The following is a 22,306-nucleotide window of genomic DNA, read 5'->3' as shown; positions in this document are numbered from 1 at the left end:
TCAAAAATGTATTTAAAAAAAAAAAAAGCATTTTTAGGCATGTTAATAAAATTAATTAATTTCTGCTCTTAAATACCTAAAAAATTCAATTGGCATGGTGTCCAATTGTGTGCCAAAATTGGACATTTTTGTACAACGTCTGGATATTCATGTATTGACAGTGCTGTAATTTGTCACTGTTTCACTTTAAAAACATAAATCTTTGCACTGATGATGTTTATATGTTGGTTACTGAATTTCTGTAACGAAATGTGAACTGAGGCATATTTTTAAAAGGGTTATATGCTAAAATTAAAAAAACAAAAAAGAAATAGGCGAGGATCTACTTACTTTTTCTGTGTTCCAGTCTCAGTAACTTTGACACAGTAATATCTGCTTCAATATTTAATTGAATGAAATTTCACAAGTGTTAGCTTTATTTTGATACCAAGATTGTAAGCACAGAGTTTGTAATTGCAGAGAAATAATCAGTTAAATTTGGGCATTACATTTTCGAGCAGGAAGCTCAGAAACCCCTTTGGGGCTTAAGAGGTTAAGGTGATACTGTGCAAAGGAGGTAACACCTCAAATCTGATGAAACACCTGGTGACGCATAGCGTTTTTTTAAAAGCCAAGAAATGCACCGTATTTGATAGCTTGCTGCAAGACCTCACACCGAGCACATCTACTGCTGGTGTGGTAAATCTCCATTAGTGAGTTAGCGTGGATCGCCACGTGCGTGGGGCTGGATGGTTCTTATCATTTTGCAGAAAAAAAGAGACTGCTAAAAATAAAAACATAAGAGGTTTTTGGACAAACTTTGTGTTCTCCATTCTTTAAGCACCGGTTCGAGCACCGTTTAAGCACCGGCACCGTCTCAAAAGTACCGATTTGGCACCGGTATCGGATAAAACCTAAACGATACCCATCCCTACTCAGAACACAAGAGACCAAGGAAGACCAACAGAGGGGCAGCCGCGCCACTATCCCAGAAAGAGCTGAGGAGAGCCCCAGATGAGGGGTCACTCAGCAGCCGCGGAGCAGAAGCCAGGGGGGGGTTGCAGTGACGTGCCCGTGAGCTCCGCCGGCAGCCAGCTGTGCCAGAGTGACTGAGCCCCAGGCCGAGAGGCTGAGGGCACCTCACCCCCGAAGTGGCCCGAGCGAGTCCCAGGCCCCGACAAGCAGCCACCAGGAGTGAGCCGGTGGGTACCCGGACGCCCATCCCCAGACACAAAGAACCATCAACGCACCGGTGTCTGAGGGTGTCTGCCACTGGCAGGGGGAGTGGTGGGGGGAGATAGGCCTCCATACCTTGGAGGGCCTGAGATGTCCCTAGAGAGGTGGCGTCTGATACCCAACCTGACATATAGACACAAACAAACAGGCACACACAGATACAAACATCCATTCCCACCCTCATGCTCTCATATGCAATTACTCAACACTCACCCAACGTGGAGACAGACATAAAGAGACACTGTACACACAATCACACTCCCCAAGCATACTCTAAGCCCCAGGTCTAGGTACCTTTGCCCCTGGAGGGGGAAACTGCACCCAGACCCAGGTAGTGTTACCCTTTTCCCTGGGATAGAGAGAAGCAGACTGCCCCCACTCGGCAGCAGCAGGGAGGCCCCACATTCCAGACCCCAATCGGACGGCCAACTCCTCCTCCTAGCCCCTCCTGTTGGAGCAACAGGCAGCAGAGAATGGGGGTGTGTGAAGACTCCAAACCTCCCTCCGCCCGCTCATATGTAGTGTTGATGCATGTGTGTTCTAAGGTGCATTTAAAACCCAGGAGGGCATGGAGCTACGTGCCAGAGAGCAGCAGGTAAGCGCATAGCTCCTCCTGATAGCCCTCAATGTATACGTGTATTTAAAATTGAGAGGTGGGCAACGACGCCAGGGGTGAGGTTGTACACCCTGATGGTCTTCTGGATGACGTGTAGCGTGCCCACCCCCAAGATCCTATATGTATGTGTAATGAGAGTGTGAGTAATGTGAATGTCTAAGTTGTGGGATAAAATTGAGGCAGAGGCAGCCAGAAGGGGACAGAGGGGGGGATGCCTCCCCTGCTCCCTGGTGACACACCTTTACCCCAAGGCCCTGCATGTGTGGGTGATTGTGGTGGAGCGGGAAGAGGGAGGCAGCTGGAGATGGGGAGGGAAGGAAGGGAGGGGCAAGTGACCCCTCCCTGGGGCCAGCTCCCCCACTGACCCCAGTAGGCACCCCCATACTCCGCAACCCGCCAGGGAAAGGGGGCCCAGGCCCATCCGGACCGGGGCCCAGTTCAGCAGCGCCGCCCGGCCCCACAGAGCCCGGGACAGCCCACCCAACCCCACCACAGAGAAAACTGCACCCACCCCGTCATCCACTCATCTTCCAGACTACACAAGACAATAGACGCCCAGGCTGAGATCTTCCTCCACCTCTCCTGTATCTCCCTCTCCTGCAGAGTGAGTTCCTGAAGAGAGGAGACCTCCTGCAAGATGTAACAGCCTCCCCCACCAGTTGAAGAGCCCCCCAGGTGGCTCGATGCACTGGCGGCACCCTGCGCCAGGGCTGGGCCCCCATACACCCACCCGCCCACAACCCCGGCGATACACCAACCAGGACCCAAGCCCCCAAGGCCCAGCCAGGGCCCCAGCCCAGAGACGGAGCACCCCCAGAACCCCACGCCCGTCCCGGACCCACCCAGGGGCAGCCAGGCTACCAGGTCAGTAACCCACGTCCGTCAGCACAGACCCTCCCCTAGCCCCGCTGCACGCAGCCACGAGGAAACCGTCACCTAAGAGCCAACAGAGCCCTTAACAGGCCATGACTGCAACCCCGGGTTGAGCCCTCCAAGGAAGATGCTCCTGGGGAACCCCCCGACGCCCCAAGCCTGTCCCTACCCCCACACCAATCACAACAGCGAAGTTGGGACCAAACTACGACCCCCCACCCCCACTAGGTGATGGAGCTGATCAAAGGAGCCCAGAGCAATTGATCTGATGTGGTGGCAGAGGCTGTATCAAGACTAATGTAATCTAATAGATAATTTCTATATTGGTTAGAATTAAGATTATTTTTATTTTTCCAGTTCATGAGGACTGTTTTCTTGGCTATGCATAGGGCAGTGAAAACCATGTGGGCTATATTCTTTTCTGTAGTGACATTATCTAAGCTGCCCAACAAACACACTAAAGGGGAAGTTGGAACGTTACATTTCAGACACTTCGATAAGTCTTCACATATCTCACGCCAAAACTTCTGAACTGGTGGACAGAACCAAAGAGCGTGGATATAATTGTCCGGTGAATTGGTTTGACAGTGTGAGCAGTTGTTGGTAGACGTAAAGCCCATCTTGCACATCCGATGACCTGTATAGTGCACTCTATGTAGTATTTTGTATTGAATTAATTGAAGACTGGGATTTCTAATTAAATGAAAGGTTTTTAAGCATATCTGAGACCAGAAGTTTTGGTCTAAGTTAACTGATAAATCCGCTTCCCATTTTGCAATAGGAAGTGATATTGATTCATCTGTTTTAGAAAGCATTCTGTATATTTTGGAAAGTAATTTGGGGGTTTTAAGAGTAAGAAATTGTACCACACTTGATGGTGTTTGTAGTTCAACTTGACCCGGTTTAAATTTCTTTTTTACTATGGATTTAATTTGTTGATATTCTAAAAATCTTTTCTTGTTGATCCCATATTGTGTAACTAGTCTGTCAAATGGAATAAATTCTGTTCCTTCTAATATATGTTCTAAATATTTGATTCCTCCAATCTGGAAAGTTTATCATATTATTGTTTTGTAATATGTCAGGGTTGTTCCAGATAGGTGTACGTTTGCATGGGATTAATGAAGACTTTAGAAACTCCCACCATGCTGTCAGAGAAGAGCTGATGTTGACGCTTTTGAAGCATTCATGTCGTTGGATGTTTGAGCTGATAAATGGTAGATCTGAAATCTCTAGATTATTGCAAAGTGCTTGTTCTACATCTAGCTAAAGTTCATCTAAGAGGGTATGTTTTAGCCATCCTGAGATAAATTGAAGCCTGTTGGCTAAGAAGTAGTGCTGAAAGTTAGGTAGTTCTAATCCTCCTTTATCCTTGGTCTTTTGTAGTGTTTTTAAGCTTATACGTGGGGGTTTATTTTTCCAAAGGAATTTGGACATATATGAATCTAGAGATCTGAACCAATCTTGTGGCGGTTTAGTTGGGATCATTGAGAATAAATAATTTATTTTTGGTAAGACCATCATTTTTATAGCGGCAACCCTTCCCATGAGTGATATGGGTAGACATTTCCATCTAGCCAGATCGCCTTCTACTTTCTTTAAAAGTGGGATATGGTTTAATTTAGTTAGATCTGCAAGCTTGGGAGAAACATTAATACCTAAATATTTTATATTTCCCGATTGCAGTGGTGTAGAGGAAGAATTATGGAAGGAGCAATTAATCGGAAGGACTGTAGATTTTGACCAGTTAATTGAGTAATCTGATATTCTTGCAAAAGAGTTTATCAATTCAATCACCCCAGAGATATTGGTTTGTGAGTTTTGGAGAAAAAGTAACACATCATCCGCATAAAGGCTGATTTTATGTTCCACGTTCTTGCATTTTATGCAAGAACGTAATTACTGCATTCTGTCTAATTGCTGCTGCTGGTGGTTTATTTATTTTTAGCTGGTTTGCTAGAAATTGACTGGATTTATCACCATGTTCATAATTTTGTAAGCGTAGTCTTTGTACTAAGAATTTTGTTTTTTTATTAATTATCTCATTTAATTCTAGTTTTGTTTTGCGTATTTTGTTCAATGTTTCCTGATCTTGGTGTGACACGTAGGCTTCTTCTAGGGATTTGATGTTTTTTTCTAATTCCTGGATATTTTTGTTTTCTTCTTTCTTTTTATGTGATGAGAAAGAAATTATTTTACCTCTCATCACAGCTTTCCCTGCTTCCCATAGAACAGATACTGATGTTCCGGGAGTGTCATTAAAGTCTAAATATAGAGTCCATTCTTTTTTAAAATATTTAATAAAGTCTTCATCTTTGAGCAGTGATGTATTAAATCTCCAGTTTTTACTTGGCGTAGTATTATTCTTATGTATCAGTGTTAAAGATACAGGAGCATGATCACTGGCAGCTATAGGGTGAATCTCAGTGTCTGAAATGTCACTCAGCAGTGAGCTGCTGACCAGAAAATAATCCAGACGAGAGTAGGAGTGATGAACATGTGAGAAAAAAGTATATTCCTTACTGTTGGGGTGAAGGGAGCGCCATCCATCGCAAAGACCAAAGTCGCTCATATACTGTTTGATTATATTTATGGACTGCCAATTACGCTGAGTTCCTGCTGTATTGAGCCTATCCATTTCTTCATTTAGTCCAAGGTTGAGGTCGCCTCCAAGAACAAGTGTGCCATCTAAGTGTTCAGAGAGTGCACTGAAAAAACCGTGAAAGAATGAGGGATCATCAACATTTGGACCATATACACTTACAATACATAGCTTTTTATCAAGTATAGATAGTTTAATGATTAAGAATCTACCCTCTGGATCTATAACTGTATCGAGTACTGTGAAATTAATATTTTTATGTATTAAAATTGCTACTCCCCTTTGTCTAGAATCATAACAAGCTGAGAACACATTAGGAAACTCAGGTGTTTTAAGTTCATTCGAACCTCTAAGAGGTCTTTGGGTCTCTTGTAAAAGGACAACATCTGCCTGTAGTTTTTTGAGTTGGTTAAATATTTTTAACCTCTTTTCTCTGGAGCCAGCTCCATTTACATTCCATGTAACAAACCTTAGTGCACCCATAGATGTGTGTGTATAACTAGGGGTGTACGCTGTGTGTGTCGCTTAGACAGGTGGAGAGAATACATCACTTGTTCGTAAATAAAGAGAAGGAGAGAGAGAAAAAATGTGTGGCGAGATGCTCCCTGAGTTTGACTATGTGTGTGCATATTTACTAACATGAGTACGCTTGGCTTAAGTGTGTGTATCCTATACGTCTGTGTGCGCTGTGTGATTGATGTAAATGTGCTGCCGTTGTGCGCATGACTGTGCGTGATCGTGCTGTGCGTACAGCCACGGAGTGATGTCGGGGTCGCGGTGGAGCTGTCCATCCACGTACAGCCGGTCCACAGCGATGACAGCGCGGGAGCCCTTCTGGATGAAGCTGCGTCGGATGGGGAAGAGGTCCCTGCGTCGCTCCAGGACCTCTTTTGGGAACTGGTCTTTTACGCTGAAGTCCGTTCCTTTTAATTCCCTGCCGCGACTTTTCACCTGTTCCTTTTGTTTGAAGTGGCCAAATTTGGCCACGATAGGACGTGGTCTCCCGGCCACTGCCCGCATGGGGCCGATGCGATGCACTCTATCAAAGGCGATGTTCTTCACCGTGTCCTCCGGCAGCTTCAGGTGGGTTTTGATGAAGCTTTTCACCGTAGTCTCCGCGTCTTCTCCAGCGGCTTCTGGAATACCAGAAAATACAAGATTATCTCGCATGCCACGAGCTTGTAGATCAATAACTGTCTCTTTTATTTTTTTATTTTCTCTATTTAGCTGGGTAACATTTTCAGTGAGACATCTCACCGACTCCCTTAGCGTGGCATTTTCAGCAGCGAGCGTTTCCACCTGCTGCTGGCTGAACTCCAGGGATTCTCGCAAGGATTTAAATTTCCGGTGAAGAATCTCCACCAAGGACAGCCTTGCGTCGAAACTGGACAATCATTTGTCGATTGACTCTAGGATGTCTGCAATATCTTTTCCGGCTGGCGATGTTGTGCCGGGGGAATCTGCCGGGCGACATCTTTTCAATGACGGCGTCTCAGATTTGGCCGGGGAAGATGCGCTCTGAGCCTTCTTCATTACGAGATCCTGGAAGCACTGATCGATGTAATCTTGGAGAGCCTCTAAACTCTCCCCGTTGTTCTCCAGGGTGTTGGAGATGATTTAGACAAATGTTGTTAGTTATAAGACACTTGATAAGTGTATTTGGTCAAATTGAAGCTTAAAGAAATTTGTTCAATTCTAAGCTACCATTCGCTTTAATTTTCCGCCAAAATCTCCGGCGTCTGACGTCACTTACAACATGAGTCGCTTACCTTGTCCGTCACTTCCGTCACTTACCTCTCACCTCTCAACCAAAATTCCTAGAGCTTATCTCTGAGATTAGTTCTAGGATGCATACACTTTCCTCCCGAAACTGTATGCAACATTGTTCCTTCTTCAACTTACACCATTTAATCCCCACACATCACACACACACGCGCTCCGTACCGTTTGAGCCAACTTTCTCTTTCTCACCTGACATCCTGTTTGTCAGGTACATGCACTGACAACATTCAACATCACCTACTTTATACTCTGCACCTCCATAGTACTATTCACATACTCAAGGTCACCCCTACTCCATTTCTCTTCCTATCAACACCAAGATAGACGAGTTTGTATCCACCTTCAGTGCCCATGGCCTTGCTTCCTTCCACTTCTCCTCCTGCACACATAACATATCTACCTTCCTCGTGTCCCTACATTTAAAGTACCCACTACATCCCGGCCTTTCCTTCGTTCTCATACTGTCCTAATACAAAATTTGAAACTACAAGTTCAATTTTTTTCTATACATTCACATATTTTATTGTACAATTTGTCCCATTTGCATATCCACGATGTCACATTTTGAGGCTTCTGCTCTCACAGTCACATCTATAATCAGTTTAAAATTGGCAGTTAGTCTAACATGCCTGTCTGTAGGTGAAAGCTACAGTGTCCAGCTGAAACCCATTTAGAAGAATATGCAGAATACAAGCAGGCAGGACCCAGCAGACCAACACGTTCAAGCCATGAAACTTATTGTGGCCCAGGAAAAAGCTAGGCTTCCCCTTTTTTTTATAGAATAAAAAGCTATATACTGTAGGATATATATGTATATACTTTACAAATAATAAACCTAACAAAAGTTCTTGGCTTTTCAGATTTACATATATTAATTGACAGTAGATATTCAATTAAATTCAGTTTTATTTATACAGCGCCAAATCACAACAACAAAAGTTACAACAGAGAAAAAACCAACAATCATATGCCCCTTTATGAGCAGGCGCTTTGGCGAGTGGTAAGGAAAAACTCCCTTTTAACAGGAAGAAACCAGCAGAAGCAGGGTCAGGGAGGGGCGGGGCCATCTGCTGCGACCGGCTGGGGTGAGAAAAAGAACACAAGATAAAGACATGCTGTTGAAGGGAGACAGAGATTAATAACAAGTATGATTCAGTGCAGAGAGGTCTATTAACACATAGTGAGTGAAGAAGAAACACCCAGAGTATCATGGGAATCCCCCAGCAGCCTACACCTATTGCAGCATAACTAAGGGAGGATTCAGGGTCTCCTGGTCCAGCTCTAACTATATGCTTTAGCAAAAAGGAAAGTTTGAAGCCTAATCTTAAAAGTAGAGATAGTGTCTGTCTCCTGAATCCAAACTGGAAGCTGGTTCCACAGAAGAGGGGCCTGAAAACTGAAGGCTCTGCCTCCCATTCTACTTTTAAATACTCTAGGAGTAATTTTAGAGATGTTGCACAAATGGAAGAAAGCAGTCTTACATATTTGTTTAATATGTGCGTTGAAGGACATGTCCTGGTCAAAAATGACTCCAAGGTTCCTCACAGTGTTACTGGAGGCCAAGGTAATGCCATCCAGAGTAAGAATCTGGTTAGATACCATATTTCTAAGATTTTCAGGGCCGAGTACAATAACCTCAGTTTGATCTGAATTAAGAAGCAGAAAGTTAGCGGCCATCCAGGTCTTTGTGTCTTTAAGACATTCCTGCAGTTTAACTAATTGGTGTGTGTTACCTGGCTTCATGGACAGATAGAGCTGGGTGTCATCTGCATAGCAGTGAAAATGTATGCTATGTCTTCTAATGATACTGCCTAAGGGAAGCATGTATAATGTAAACAGAATTGGTCCTAGCACTGAACCCTGTGGAACTCCATAATTAACCTCAGTGTGTGAAGAGGACTCTCCATTTACATGAACAAACTGGAGTCTATTAGATAGATATGATACAAAGCACTGCAGTGCAGTACCTGTAATACCTACAGCGTGCTCTAATCGCTCTAATAGGATATTATGGTCGACAGTATCGAACGCTGCACTGAGGTCTAGCAGGACAAGCACAGAGATGAGTCTACTGTCAGAGGCCATAAGAAGATCATTTGTAACCTTCACTAAAGCTGTTTCTGTGCCGTGATGAGCTCTGAAACCTGACTGAAACTCTTCAAATAAGCCGTTGCACCTTCCTGATTTCCTATTTTTTTGTATGTTTGTCACACTTAAATGCTTTAGATCAGGGGTCTCCAATCCCAGTCCACGAGGGCCGGTGTCCCTGCAGGTTTTAGATGTGTCCTTGATCCATCACAGCTGATTTAAATGGATAAATTACCTTCTCAACATGTCTTGACGTTCTCCAGAGGCCTGGTAATGAACTAATCATGTGATTCAGGTGTGTTGACCCAGGGTGAGATCTAAAACCTGCAGGACACCGGCCCTCGTGGACTGGGATTGAGGACCTCAGACATCAGACAAATTTAAATATTATACAAATATGACACAAGTAAACACAAAATACAGTTCCTAAATGAAGGTGTTTATGGTTAAGGGGGAAAAATCCAAGCGTACTTTACTCTGTATGAAAACGTGATTGCCCCCTAAACCTGATAACTGGTTAGGCTAAGCTTTGAGACAAAGTAATGGTTTTGTCTGAAAGTAAAGATGTTCTATTACTGTTTAAACATGCCCATATTCCTCTTCTGTGGCTTGCTAAGGCCCCCATGCTCCAATATTATACACGACTTGTGTCTTGTATAATAATGAATAATGGTAAAAAACAACAACAAAACAACAACAACATGGTATTTGGTAATTTAAAAGCTAATCTGTGAGCTAACAGAAAAGGAAAATTCAGTCAGGAAATGGATTTCAAAAATGAGGAGTGGAATTTTAAATGTGTGTGTGTGTTTGTTGACTACAAACACACACACACAGGTACTCACAGACACACACTATCTTGGTTGGCTGCTGCCTCTAAACATATCATGCATTATCAGTCCTGCTGCTCAGTAACATTCAGTATTTATTATTTACTGTTACTGATTGTTGCCGTGGTTTGCCTGTTTTTTTTTCAGCAGGTGATCAAACAGATTTTCAGTGTCTTTTCTCTCTCCATCCCTCTTCTCCACTGTTTTTCCCTCTCCTTCTGTTAACTCAACTTCCTAACTTCCCTTTTCTTCGTCTTTCTCTTTCCTGTCCCACAGTGCTGTCTGTTCTGATTGCAATAACTTAAAAGTACCAAAAAATAATAAAGATCAAATAAACTGTGACAATCAAGTGGACCAGTATAGCAAAGCCGTAATGATCCACATGGGAAAATAAATCTGTTGGGAATTGTTTGGGCCTTCAGACAATAATTCTGATTGCTACATTGCAACATCACCTTGCACTGATACATTTTACATTATTAAATAATAAATTACTTTACTAATGTCTAAATAAATAAAAGAATTAGAAAACGGAATTGTAAATGAATTTATGAAAACATATTTTATTGCACATTTCATTACTGAAGCGCAACATTCTTTATTTTGATGTGTGTGTCTCTTCTGGTCGTCCATACATATCCACACGACCGTGTGGATAGAAATGTATCCTATAAAATACACACATGACCAAATCAGGTGTATCTGAGCAGCATATGTGGTGTCAGTGTTCCCTGAGTACTGTGAAAAGCCACTTTGTTATTCGTGTCAAACTGTCTAACACACATGCAGGGGAGCTTTGCATGACCTCAGTAGGCGCAGCTCCAGCAGGTGGTGCAAAAATATCAGGATATTTATCTGATAACATCTGATTAAACGACGCAGTGCCAGTTGTGCTTGAATGAATCTTCATGTATCTGCAGTGTGGACTGATGTGAATGTAATCTCTTTCACAGTTTCATTACATTTACAACATTTGCACCACTTTTGTTTTCTGTATAAGAAACTGTAATTCAGACATAAACGTCTGTGGCCTCTCACTACAGGCCGCCACGTTACCAGTCAGTGTGTGTTCTGCTTCTAATTGTCTTGCTACTCTCTCTGAAACAGTCCATGGTGCTGCTGCTGCACAGCCAGCACCAGTACATCTTTGACTATGACTCAGTGGACCGCCTGTCAGCAGTCACTATGCCCAGCGTGGCTCGACACACCATGCAGACCATCCGATCCATAGGATATTACAGGAACATCTACACCCCACCAGAAAGCAACGCATCTGTTACTGTGGATTATTCTGAAGATGGACAGGTGTGTTTTGTTTTTAGCAAGTAAGAGACACACTGAGTGTGTTCGACTTCACTCAACAACAGCAAAGCTAATCATTCACTGCTTTCTGTGTCTTTCTTAGCTCCTGAGGGTGGCTCATCTAGGCACTGGCCGGCGTATACTGTACAAATACCGCAGACAGGTAGGTTATTCATGTTTTTATGCAGTTAATTCTTCAACAAAGGTCAAAGGTTACCGATGAGGAATGAAATGTCTGTATATGTTTAAGGTACAGTTGTCCTGTACATACAGTATGCAGCAGTGTTGTTGCAATATCTTTCCAGCTTCAAACTTCACAGTTGCTTTTGGTCATTGAAAGTTAACCACACTGGAACCATAAAGAAACAGTTGGATGAGCTGTAGGCTGGTGATGAGGTTTGATGTGCTTAAGGAGCGTCAGCAGCGTCTGACATCCTGCTTGTGTCGTTACTGTAAACACTTTTTTATATTTGTGTTGTCAGAACAAGCTGGCAGAAATCCTTTATGACTCGACCAGGGTCAGCTTCACATATGACGAGACTGCTGGTGTGCTTAAGACTGTCAACCTGCAGAGCGAAGGCTTCATCTGCTCCATCCGGTACCGCCAAATTGGCCCACTGGTTGACCGGCAAATATTCCGCTTCAGCGAGGACGGGATGGTGAACGCGCGCTTTGACTACACCTATGACAACAGTTTCAGGGTCACCAGCATGCAGGCTGTAATCAACGAGACACCGCTGCCCATCGATCTCTATCAGTTTGACGACATATCTGGGAAAGTGGAACAGTTTGGGAAGTTTGGAGTCATTTATTACGATATCAATCAGGTAATAACGGATCTTCGATACTGTTTAAAATAAGCACCGCAGAGATCGGATTTGATCAGATTCTAGTAATATGGACGAGTACTTAATGAAAAAAACAGACATTTTAGTAATCTTTTAAACTCTGTTCTTCCAAAAGATATTCCCTTTTTGGTCTTTTGATGGTGGTGGAGAGCACCATTCCTAAATCTAGTGACTGGCAAGGTCATATCATACGAGTAACATCATTTTCATTCACATCAAACCATATGATGATTCCTGGAAGAGACCAAAGGGAGACCCAAATCATGTTATCACCCCCGCTGCATAACACATCAGTTAGATCCTTTCAAGGGCACTGACACCTAAAATATTTCCACTGATGGGACAAAACTTTGGACGTCTCCAAGAGGAAGAAGTGGGATAAGTGCATTAATCAGTGATTGATTTGGTAAATGGGCAATAAATTAAACATTTTGGCGAGACCTGAGGCAGTATCTTATGGCAGCAGAGATCACTAAAACATTTTGAAACAGTGAGTTTTTGTGGATCTTCATTTCGTAGTTGAGAGTTTGTAGCACAGGTTTATAGGCTTGATTAGGCTGAGGTAGCTGGACATGTCATTTCTCGCTGTGGTGATAAGGTCTTTTATATATTTCAAATATCTTAATTCTCCATATCAGCTTGTTTATTGTGACCTCTCAGTATTGCAGCTATTTGTGGATGTTTCTTGAAGCCTTGAAGTTAAACTGGCAGCAGACGAGCTAATAAACAATATTTAATATCCTTTCAGATCCCGAGCAGTTTGAGCACCCACAGCCCTCAGTTACATTTAACTTTAACCACTGTTATGCTTCTGGACACAGTGTTAGTCACGGAGGTATGATTTATGTGTGTCAGATGCAGCAGGTGTTCTTCCCTCATCAGTACCAAATGACATTTTCTCCACCCACAGCTGGAGGTTGTGTTTGTGTCTTCAAAGCAATGAAACAAAACCCCAGCTGAGGCAGGGCAGGGCTGTTCAGATGTCAGGTGCAGTTTTTGTAGTGTGTCTGCTGAAGTCTGATCAGCAGGGCTTTGGGTCACTGCTGAAGTGTAACAGTAGATCTTCTGTCTGCCCATCATTCCCAGATTATCTCCACAGCGGTAATGACCTACACAAAACACTTTGACCAGCACGGCCGCATTAAGGAGATCCAGTATGAGATTTTCAGGTCACTGATGTACTGGATCACCATTCAGTATGACAACATGGGCCGAGTGACAAAGCGTGAAATCAAGATCGGGCCATTTGCTAACACAACCAAATATGGTTATGAATATGATGTCGATGGACAGCTGCAGACCGTCTCCCTCAACGAGAAGATGATGTGGAGGTAGGATCACAGCATTAAAAAAAGAAAGAAAACACTGATGCCAAATAATAATTAACGATTATACTTTCTGTCCTTTCAGATATAATTACGATCTGAACGGGAATCTGCATCTGCTGAACCCTGGGAACAGCGGGCGTTTAACCCCTCTGCGCTACGACCTGAGGGACAGAATCACTCGGCTGGGAGATGTTCAGTATAGGCTGGATGAAGACGGTTTCCTCAGACAGAGAGGAGCTGAGATATTTGAATACAACTCCAAAGGTTTGCACAGTTTGACCAACAGACACAACACAAAGTGGCACAGTAGTGTTCATCCTCTTGACGTTGACTGCGCTTGAAAAATTTAAATGATTACCCAAATCAGACGTGTAGAAAAATGTAATAATCAAGACAGAAGTTTACAAATTGTGCCATAGAGCGCCTGATCACATCCTGAGATAGTCATACATGCACTGAACATGTGCACTTTTTACTTTTTCCTTATAAAAGACAACAACATCAGTATTTTTTTTAAAACAGGCCTACTAGTTCGTGTCTACAGCAAAGCAGCCAGCTGGACCATTCAGTACCGTTATGACGGCTTGGGTCGGCGAGTGGCATCTAGGAACAGCCTGGGCCAGCACTTGCAGTTCTTCTATGCGGACCTGAACTATCCCACCAGGATAACCCACGTCTACAACCACTCCAGCTCAGAGATCACGTCCTTTTACTACGATCTGCAGGTACCACATTGAAAGAGTCATTTGGCTCGCAGCGGTGCTTTTGCTAAAGATAGAAGGCTGGTTAAAAAAATCAAACTCTGTTCTGTGTTTCGTGCTAGAAGCAGGCAAGACACTCAGTGCTGTACTTTTGATTTATGACAGTCTGGTTACAGCAGGTTTCTCTCCAGTGAGCATAAAAGTGACAAGAAAGAGAGAGGAGTTTCTCCCTGTAATATATTTAGTTATTCTGCTAAAGCTAATGGTGCACTAGTTGAGACATCTATAACAATGCAGCTGACCGTGTTTACATATCTTTGTGGGGACCAACAGCCGTTAAGGGGACAAAATCCCAGTTTTCAGACTCAAAATGTGGTTTTAGTGTCAGGGTAACAATTCAGTCATAGTTAGGTTTAGGCATTCATTTTTCATGGTTGGGGTTAGCGGCGTGATCTCAATTAGATGTCTCCACAAAGATGTGAAAACACGGTGTGTGTGCACCCCATAGGAATGGATTATTTAGATGAGCTGTTAATTTACAGAACTGCATATCACAGCATGATAAGCAGGTTTGTTATTGTTAAATTCAATGTTGGTTATTTTTGCACAGGGCCATGTTTTTGCCATGGAGATCAGCAGCGGAGAAGAGTTTTATATTGCATGTGATAACACTGGGACTCCACTGGCTGTCTTCAGTAACAATGGGCTCCTGCTTAAACAGGTATGCATGTTTGTCCTGCTGGAACAAAAGGCTTCAGCATGTGACTTTATTTATTAGAACTGTTTCTCCATATCTGATGCAATTAATAGATCTTTGTGTGTCTGTGTGTAGGTGCAATACACAGCGTATGGTGAAGTTTACTTTGATTCCAACCCAGACTTTGTGTTGGTAATTGGTTTCCATGGAGGTCTGTATGATCCTTTGACGCGGTTGCTTCATTTTGGAGACAGAGATTATGACATTCCTGCGGGAAGGTAGGCAGTCTGACACTTATCCATCACAAGTATAACAGGTGACTGTAATGGTGTCAAGCATGAGCAGAGCATGTCTGTGTTTTAAGGTGGACCACTCCTGACATCAGCACATGGACACGTGTTGGTAAGGACCCTCAGCCCTTTAACCTGTACATGTTCCAAGGTAACAACCCCATCAGCAAGATCCACCAGGTCAAAGAATATGTCACAGGTAAAGGAGCGATTTAGACTTGTTTAAGCAGAGCCACTTTGTTTTTACATGTTTTCAATCCATGTGTGTATTATCTATTGCTTTAAGGTCACATAACTCGTGGAATAATTCCTGACATTATGCTAGTGTGTGCTACACTACTCGAGAAATCATTTTCATGTTCTGTTTCATCAGATCAATAAATAAGTCAAGTTTATTTATAAAGCACTTTTCACTTAAATGAAGAAAGTTAAATGATGTAATAGCAATACAAAATCAAGTTAAGACACAGAAGCAGACGTTGCTGAGATATTTAAAAGTAGAATAGTTTCTCCTCCTCTGTGGAACCAGGTGACCCTGAATCCTCGCTTAGTTATGCTGCAGTAGACTAGACGGGGGGGGGGGGCTTCCCATGATGTTTTTTTCTTAATTCACCCTATTTCACCATGTGTTCATACACCTCTCTGCATTAATCACAGCATGTCTTTTGTCTCGTCTCCCTCCCCTCACCCTCGTCGGTCTGGGCAGATGGCTGCCCCACCATGAGTGTGTCAGAGGTTTCTTCCTGTGCAAAGGGAGTTTCTCCTTCCCACAGTCACCAAAGTGATCGCTCATAGGGGGTCACCTGATTGTTGGGTTTCCTCTGGATTATTGTAGGGTCTTCACCTTATGATATTAAATGCCTTGAGGTAGGGTTGGGCGATATGGCCTAAAATCCATATTGTGGTGTAATTTGAAGCATGTGCAGTAACAGTATATATTGCGATATATTCTTCCGTATATATATATAGATAGATATATATGTGTGTGTGTGTGTGTGTGTGTGTGTGTGTGTGTGTGTGTGTGTGTCAAAATGACTGAACAGTATAGAAATGCTATTTTAAGAACATTTATTGTGCAAAACTTTTTTTTATTTTAAATTATAAAACTTTTCAAATAATTTTTACAATGTAACAGATCTTTTTCCAAACAACGTAACAGAAAATTCTTAAATAACAAATAAAAATGAAGATAAATGCGCCAACATTTTTGAATACAGTAATAAAGTAAAATATCAGTAAAACACAAAATTCTCGGCTAATCTTAAGAAACTCAAAAGAAACACCAAGAATTCCATGGTCAAAAATATGATTGCGGTGTGGCATCAAGTTAAGACTCACCTCAATGAAGTTAATTCACTCTCAGTATTCAGCCCGATATGGGGAAATGATAATTTCCCCCCAGGACGGGGTGAAGGGGGATTTAAAATATGGGCTGAAAGGGGGTTACAAAAAATAGGAGATCTTTACAATCCGGATAATAAACACTTATTGTCCTTTGATGAAATGGTCGTCAAGCATGACTTAGCCCGCAGCCAATTCTTTAGATATTTACAGCTGAGAGATTTTATTAGAACACAGCAAAACCAGTCCTTGTCCATTCCTGGCCTATCAACACTTGAAGAAATGATGGTGAAAGATTGCCAGGGAAGGGGCTTGATTTCTAAAATCTATAATGAACTGGTGGCCGCCTCTACAGAAACATCCGTAAAGAAGCTTGAATCCTGGAGAGAAGACTTACAGGAGAATATCTCCCTTGAAGAGTGGGAGAGGGCTTGCACCAGGGCACAATCACAAACAGTGAACACTCGTTTAAATCTCTTACAGTACAACTGGTTAATGTGTACGTATATGACTCCAGTCAAACTTAATGCTTTCTACAGTACCATCCCGGATGTTTGTATAAAATGCAACGAGGAAAAGGGCACACTTCTCCATTGTTTGTGGCAGTGTCCTGAAATTAGGAAATTCTGGGAAGAAGTGAAACAATGTACTGAAGAAATATTAGAAATAAAACTGCATTTAGAACCAAAACTTTTTTTGCTGGGCATCTATCCAGCTAACTGTAATATAACAAGGAAACATCGCTTATTTTTAGACATAGGACTGCTGATGGCTAAGAGAGTGATTGCCATTACTTGGAAAGAGGTGGATAGACCGAGAAGAAGTAAATGGATTTCAGAGTTAACATCTACCCTGCCCTTAGAAAAGATCACCTACGCAATCAGGGGTAAGCGGCGATGCTTTGATAGCATCTGGGGCCCCTTCAAAAACTTCCTTGCTAATAAAGACTTGCCCCACTTGGTGGAAATTTTTGGGGAGGATTCATAGGTGGCCCTCTGCAGTCCATTTGGGAATATGTTTATTGCTTGACATTGAACAATTTCTTTCTAATTTACATTTAACCTGTGAGGGTGCGTAATTTATGGGAGATGCACACAGTTATTTCCCCCTTTCCCCCCCTTTTTTTTCCCTTGTTTGTTTGTTTTGCTTTTGTGTGTTGTTTTTGTTGTTTTCTCGTTGCTGTTTTTTGTTTTTTTTTCTTTTCTCATCCTCTCCTATATGATGTTATGTGTATAAAGGCAGTATGTGTAACTTGTAGTTTCTGTAAGTTTAGCTACTCGTTTTGTTACGCTTCATAGATGTGTACACTGCTATGTTCAAAATAAATAAAGACACTGTTGGGAAAAAAAAACAAAAAAAACCCACAAAATTCTGCTGCTGTGTAGGGCCACCGTTTTTCTTTCCACTTGACTGACTGGGCGTTTGTGGAAGGTGCAGTTTTTGGCTTTCCTCATATTCCAAAACGGGCTTTGTTTTTGAAGTGATAAAACAAATTACTTGTATTCCCTCTCTTCGCCATTACTGTCGCCCCGCATAATTTGCAGATGATATTTTTCTGCTCAACATCCGACTGCTTAAACCCAAACCAGGTCCATATGACCAACGTCACACTGGTCTTCTTTATAAGCTCCTTGCTTGCATGACATCATCAACATGTGCTATCGCGGTAGAGCGGTATAGTAAAAAGCCAAATTCATATTGTTTCTACCGTATACCGTTTATACTGCCCACCCCTACCTTGAGGCACTATATAAGTAAAATCGAATTGAATCAATATGTTTTAAACACCAACAGAGGTTTGTCAGTTTATATGAAGGCATAAAAATAGTTCCAGTCCCTCTGATACAGTATGGTTGCTTTGCATTGTTGTTTCTGTTTCCCAGTTTCTTTTATAAATATCACTATTTTCACTCTTCTCTTTCTCTGCAGATATCAACATCTGGTTGGTCACATTTGGCTTTCATCTCCATAATGCAATCCCAGGATTCCCTATTCCGAAATTTGACCTGATACAGCCATCACTGGAGATGAAAAAGAGCCAGCTGTGGGATGACCTGCCTGTATGTATACTCAGATAAACTATGGAGGAACACCACTGTGCTGATTCAAACTTTACCACTGTCGTGCTTCTGGCCACACCCGATCAGTCACAGCGGGCGTTTTCTCTGGTTGCAGCCCAGTGACAGTGAAATAAGTGTCAAAGAAACAGTGGCTACATTTGTGCAAAATTCATTTTTGCTTGTAATACAAACCATGATTTTTTCTTAAAATTAAACAAGTAGTTTTATTGCCTTGATCTTACCAAACAGTGTTAGAAAAAAACTATCTTGAAAGTTAATTAAATTGAATAAATCGAATGGGCGTTATCAGTCGTACATATCACCAGTAGGTACTCATCTTTTCTCAAAAGTCTTCAGTGATGTAACCTGGCCTAGACGTACTTCTTAAACATATCTGAATCATCTTTCTTTGACTTTTCAGCACAAGAAAGAAACTCTAACAAGCATAATCCAGCTCTTCAGGGCTTGATCTGGAGCTCGTATTGTAGCCCACCATGCTAAGTGGCCAGCACTGAGAACGGCTTTAGAATCGTGCCATCAGGTAGCGAGTCAGTGGCTAATCTAGTCAGTCCAGTCACTGAATGATATTTGTAAATGGAATAAATGACGGCCTAGTGTAGATGATGTAACTGCATCAACCATATCTGGGGTGGTTTGTTCGGTACTCTTGTCACTGTTGCTGATGGCCACATACAAGACATTCTAGACCTTAATAGTTACTAATTTATATATAGTCATGCAAACATAGCGTTGACAAGGAACAGAAAATAACAGAACGAGAAGAAACGAGGAATAAATTAATAGGGAAGTGATTAGTGAGACACATCCTCCCATTTAAAGAGCAAAGGAAATAAAGTAAAGGAGGATATCTGTACACGTGTTGTCGGGTCATCAGTAATCACACTCACACACTGAGAGTGAGAAAAAGGCGCTGACATAGAGACACTGAAGTTAACTCAGTGATTAATGGAGGCAACGACAGAAATAGAAGTGGCAAGAGAGAAACTGAAAGAGGAAAGAAGCAGGAGAGACTAAAAGTGTGCACTTCATCCTGTCTTCCTCCGCCCCTCCCTGAGCCTGCTTCAGCCGGGGCTTTCTTCCTGTTAAAAGGGAGTTTTTCCTTCCCACCATCACCAAGTGTTTGCTCTCTATTATTGGGGTTTTCTCTCTATGACCCGAAACACGACTTCTCTCTCTATTTCTCTTTATTATTGTCAGGTTTTTACTTGATCATATAAAACGTTGTTGTGATTTCACGCTACATAAATCAAATTGAATTGAACTGAATTTGTACAACTTGGAGCAGCAATTCAGAAACTCTGGGAATGACCGATTGAGTCCACACACCTAGATGCAGCAGACAATAATTTTGAGTCAAATTTTCAGACACCTTTTCTCCTTTTTCTCCACAGTCTATCTCAGGCGTCCAGCAGGAAGTGACCCGTCAGTCTCAGGCCTTTCTGTCGTTTGAGCGCATGCCAGAAATTCAGCTCAGTCGGCGACATTCAGACCACAACAAGCCTTGGCTGTGGTTTGCCACTGTCAAGTCTCTGATAGGAAAGGGAGTGATGCTCGCCGTGATCCAAGGTCGCGTTGTGACCAGTGCTCTAAACATCGCCAACGAGGACTGCATCAAAGTGGCTGCTGTCCTAAATAATGCCTTTTACCTTGAGGGCTTGCATTTCACAGTGGAGGGAAGAGACACGCACTACTTCATCAAGACCAGCCTGCCTGAGAATGACCTCAGCGCACTGCGGCTCACCTCGGGGAGGAAGTCACTAGAAAATGGAGTAAACGTCACAGTATCCCAGTCCACAACAGTAATGAACGGGAGAACGCGGCGTTTTGCTGATGTGGAGCTCCAGTACGGCGCCCTGACACTTCACGTGCGTTACGGGACGACGCTAGATGAGGAGAAAGCGCGAATCCTGGAACAAGCAAGGCAGAGGGCGCTGTCGAGTGCCTGGGCGCGCGAACAACAGCGAGTGAGAGACGGAGAAGAAGGAGTACGGCTATGGACGGAGGGAGAAAAGAGGCAGCTACTAAGCAGCGGGAAGGTTTTGGGTTATGATGGATACTACGTACTGTCTATAGAGCAGTACCCCGAGCTAGCCGACAGCGCTAACAACATCCAGTTCCTACGGCAGAGTGAGATAGGGAGGAGGTAACACGGCATTAACAGAATCCAATGATCCCGCCCACTGACTGTCAGAGACTAACAAAAGTTTTTCAAAAATGGATGTCACAGACTGAAACCAAGCCACTGAAGAGATCCCGTAATCCCTTTTTTTTGGATCAAAATGTTAAAATGGGATTTCTAGACTGATGATGTAACAATCACTTCAGTGCAGCTGACCCGAAACACGACTGCAGTTTGATGGTCTGCAAACCCGGATAAAGGTTCTTTTTTTCGGCCATGTTCTTTTTCTCTATCTCGCTTTCTCTTTTTTTCACCCGGTCGTCTGCCTTCGAACAGCTTGCACGCATGACCCCCCATCCCCGCCGCCTTTCGTGAAAGGTGGGGGCTATAACCCGACTGCTATATTTGTGTGCTATCTAGCTATCGAACAGTGGGATGTAGAGACTCGTTCAAGCGGCCGACTGAGGATTTTACAGTTACATGAGCTTACAAGCGTTTCAACAGCTGTTAACTGTCAGTCAGTGTAATCGCCATCTGTGCATCCCTAAGAGATGTTGCAGGTGTCATATCTCTGTTTGGGTCTTAGACCTCTAGGAGCCATGTCTGTAGGCTCTATCGTGTCCATGGCTGAAGCAACTGAGTGGAACCACCGTCGTGGACTCTCTCTAAGGACAGGCACAAAAAATTATACTTTGTATGAAAGCTGAAAAAAATAAACTGATTTTCTCTTTGAGTTTTTTTCTTTATATAAACTTGCTGTTGCTTCAGACAAAAAGGGTATATGAAAATTAACAAAAACATTTTTACATAGTATTACTTATACCACTATTACTACTTTTACTGCACCATCACCACTGGAATGGACCATTATATGACCTGAACAAAGACAAACTTTGATTTGTGTTTTTACTTAAAAGCCACTTCTTCCCATTCTGTGCTCTAACAAGTTCTACAAATTTAGAGAGACCACAGTCAAACTGACGTATGTGAAGAACCAGGGCCACTGTAGGGCCACCGTTGTGTTTGAGTGGATGTACATTGGTCCTATAAATCCCTGGTACCCTGGCAGCCCAGGTGTTATTCACTTTTACAAAATGTGACTCGGCCTCATAACAAATAGACTTGTGCTTTTCTCAGTCACAGGTAGTAGTATTGCTTGCAATAGAAACATGTTATCATGGCTTTGGGTGGGAGGGGTGGGGGACAGGATTGCTGTGAGTAGTAACAAATCGTTGCTTCTCCCTTTATTTTTGCTTGTTTATCTTTAAAGGGACAGTGCATTGCCATCAGTGACATTAACGAGTAACAGTAATAGATCAAAGATCAATGTGGATGTTTACTCATTGACTGTGGGTCTCTGTACTCCTTTAGAGTTTCCATTGTGCGTATGTGTGTTTATAAGGTTGAAAAGTAACTTTAGTCATTTGGAAGGAAAGAGCAGGAACTTTCCACAGAGAGTTAACCTCATATGCTACCGATCTCTTTTTTTCAACGACAGTTATGACAAGTTGACAATGTTTTATGGTTTATCTTTTTCTTTATTTCGGAGGTTGATAAATTCCACTTATACGTACATCAATATTAGTCTCAGAG

At 42.7% G+C, this 22,306-nt stretch overlaps 1 protein-coding gene across 7 annotated transcripts in view; it reads left to right on the top strand.

Moving 5' to 3' along the window:
* Nucleotides 1-21,899, top strand: part of tenm3 (teneurin transmembrane protein 3) — a 266,186-nt gene extending 244,287 nt beyond the window's left edge. For all 7 annotated transcript variants that reach the window (XM_063475648.1, XM_063475647.1, XM_063475646.1 and 4 more), the window contains 11 exons: nucleotides 11,114-11,311; nucleotides 11,412-11,471; nucleotides 11,791-12,135; nucleotides 13,243-13,487; nucleotides 13,567-13,748; nucleotides 14,007-14,209; nucleotides 14,796-14,906; nucleotides 15,018-15,160; nucleotides 15,247-15,371; nucleotides 18,443-18,573; nucleotides 19,986-21,899. In XM_063475648.1, the coding sequence (XP_063331718.1) occupies nucleotides 11,114-11,311; nucleotides 11,412-11,471; nucleotides 11,791-12,135; nucleotides 13,243-13,487; nucleotides 13,567-13,748; nucleotides 14,007-14,209; nucleotides 14,796-14,906; nucleotides 15,018-15,160; nucleotides 15,247-15,371; nucleotides 18,443-18,573; nucleotides 19,986-20,741 (2,499 nt within the window). In that variant the 3' untranslated portion in view covers nucleotides 20,742-21,899. The remainder of the gene's footprint in view (nucleotides 1-11,113; nucleotides 11,312-11,411; nucleotides 11,472-11,790; nucleotides 12,136-13,242; nucleotides 13,488-13,566; nucleotides 13,749-14,006; nucleotides 14,210-14,795; nucleotides 14,907-15,017; nucleotides 15,161-15,246; nucleotides 15,372-18,442; nucleotides 18,574-19,985) is intronic.
* Nucleotides 21,900-22,306: the final 407 nt, after the last annotated feature.

The sequence above is a fragment of the Pelmatolapia mariae genome, linkage group LG6, assembly GCF_036321145.2.
Source record: "Pelmatolapia mariae isolate MD_Pm_ZW linkage group LG6, Pm_UMD_F_2, whole genome shotgun sequence".
Lineage (NCBI taxonomy): Eukaryota > Metazoa > Chordata > Actinopteri > Cichliformes > Cichlidae > Pelmatolapia > Pelmatolapia mariae.
The sequence above is the reverse complement of the archived record's forward strand: the minus strand, read 5'-3'. Positions and strand labels throughout refer to the sequence as shown.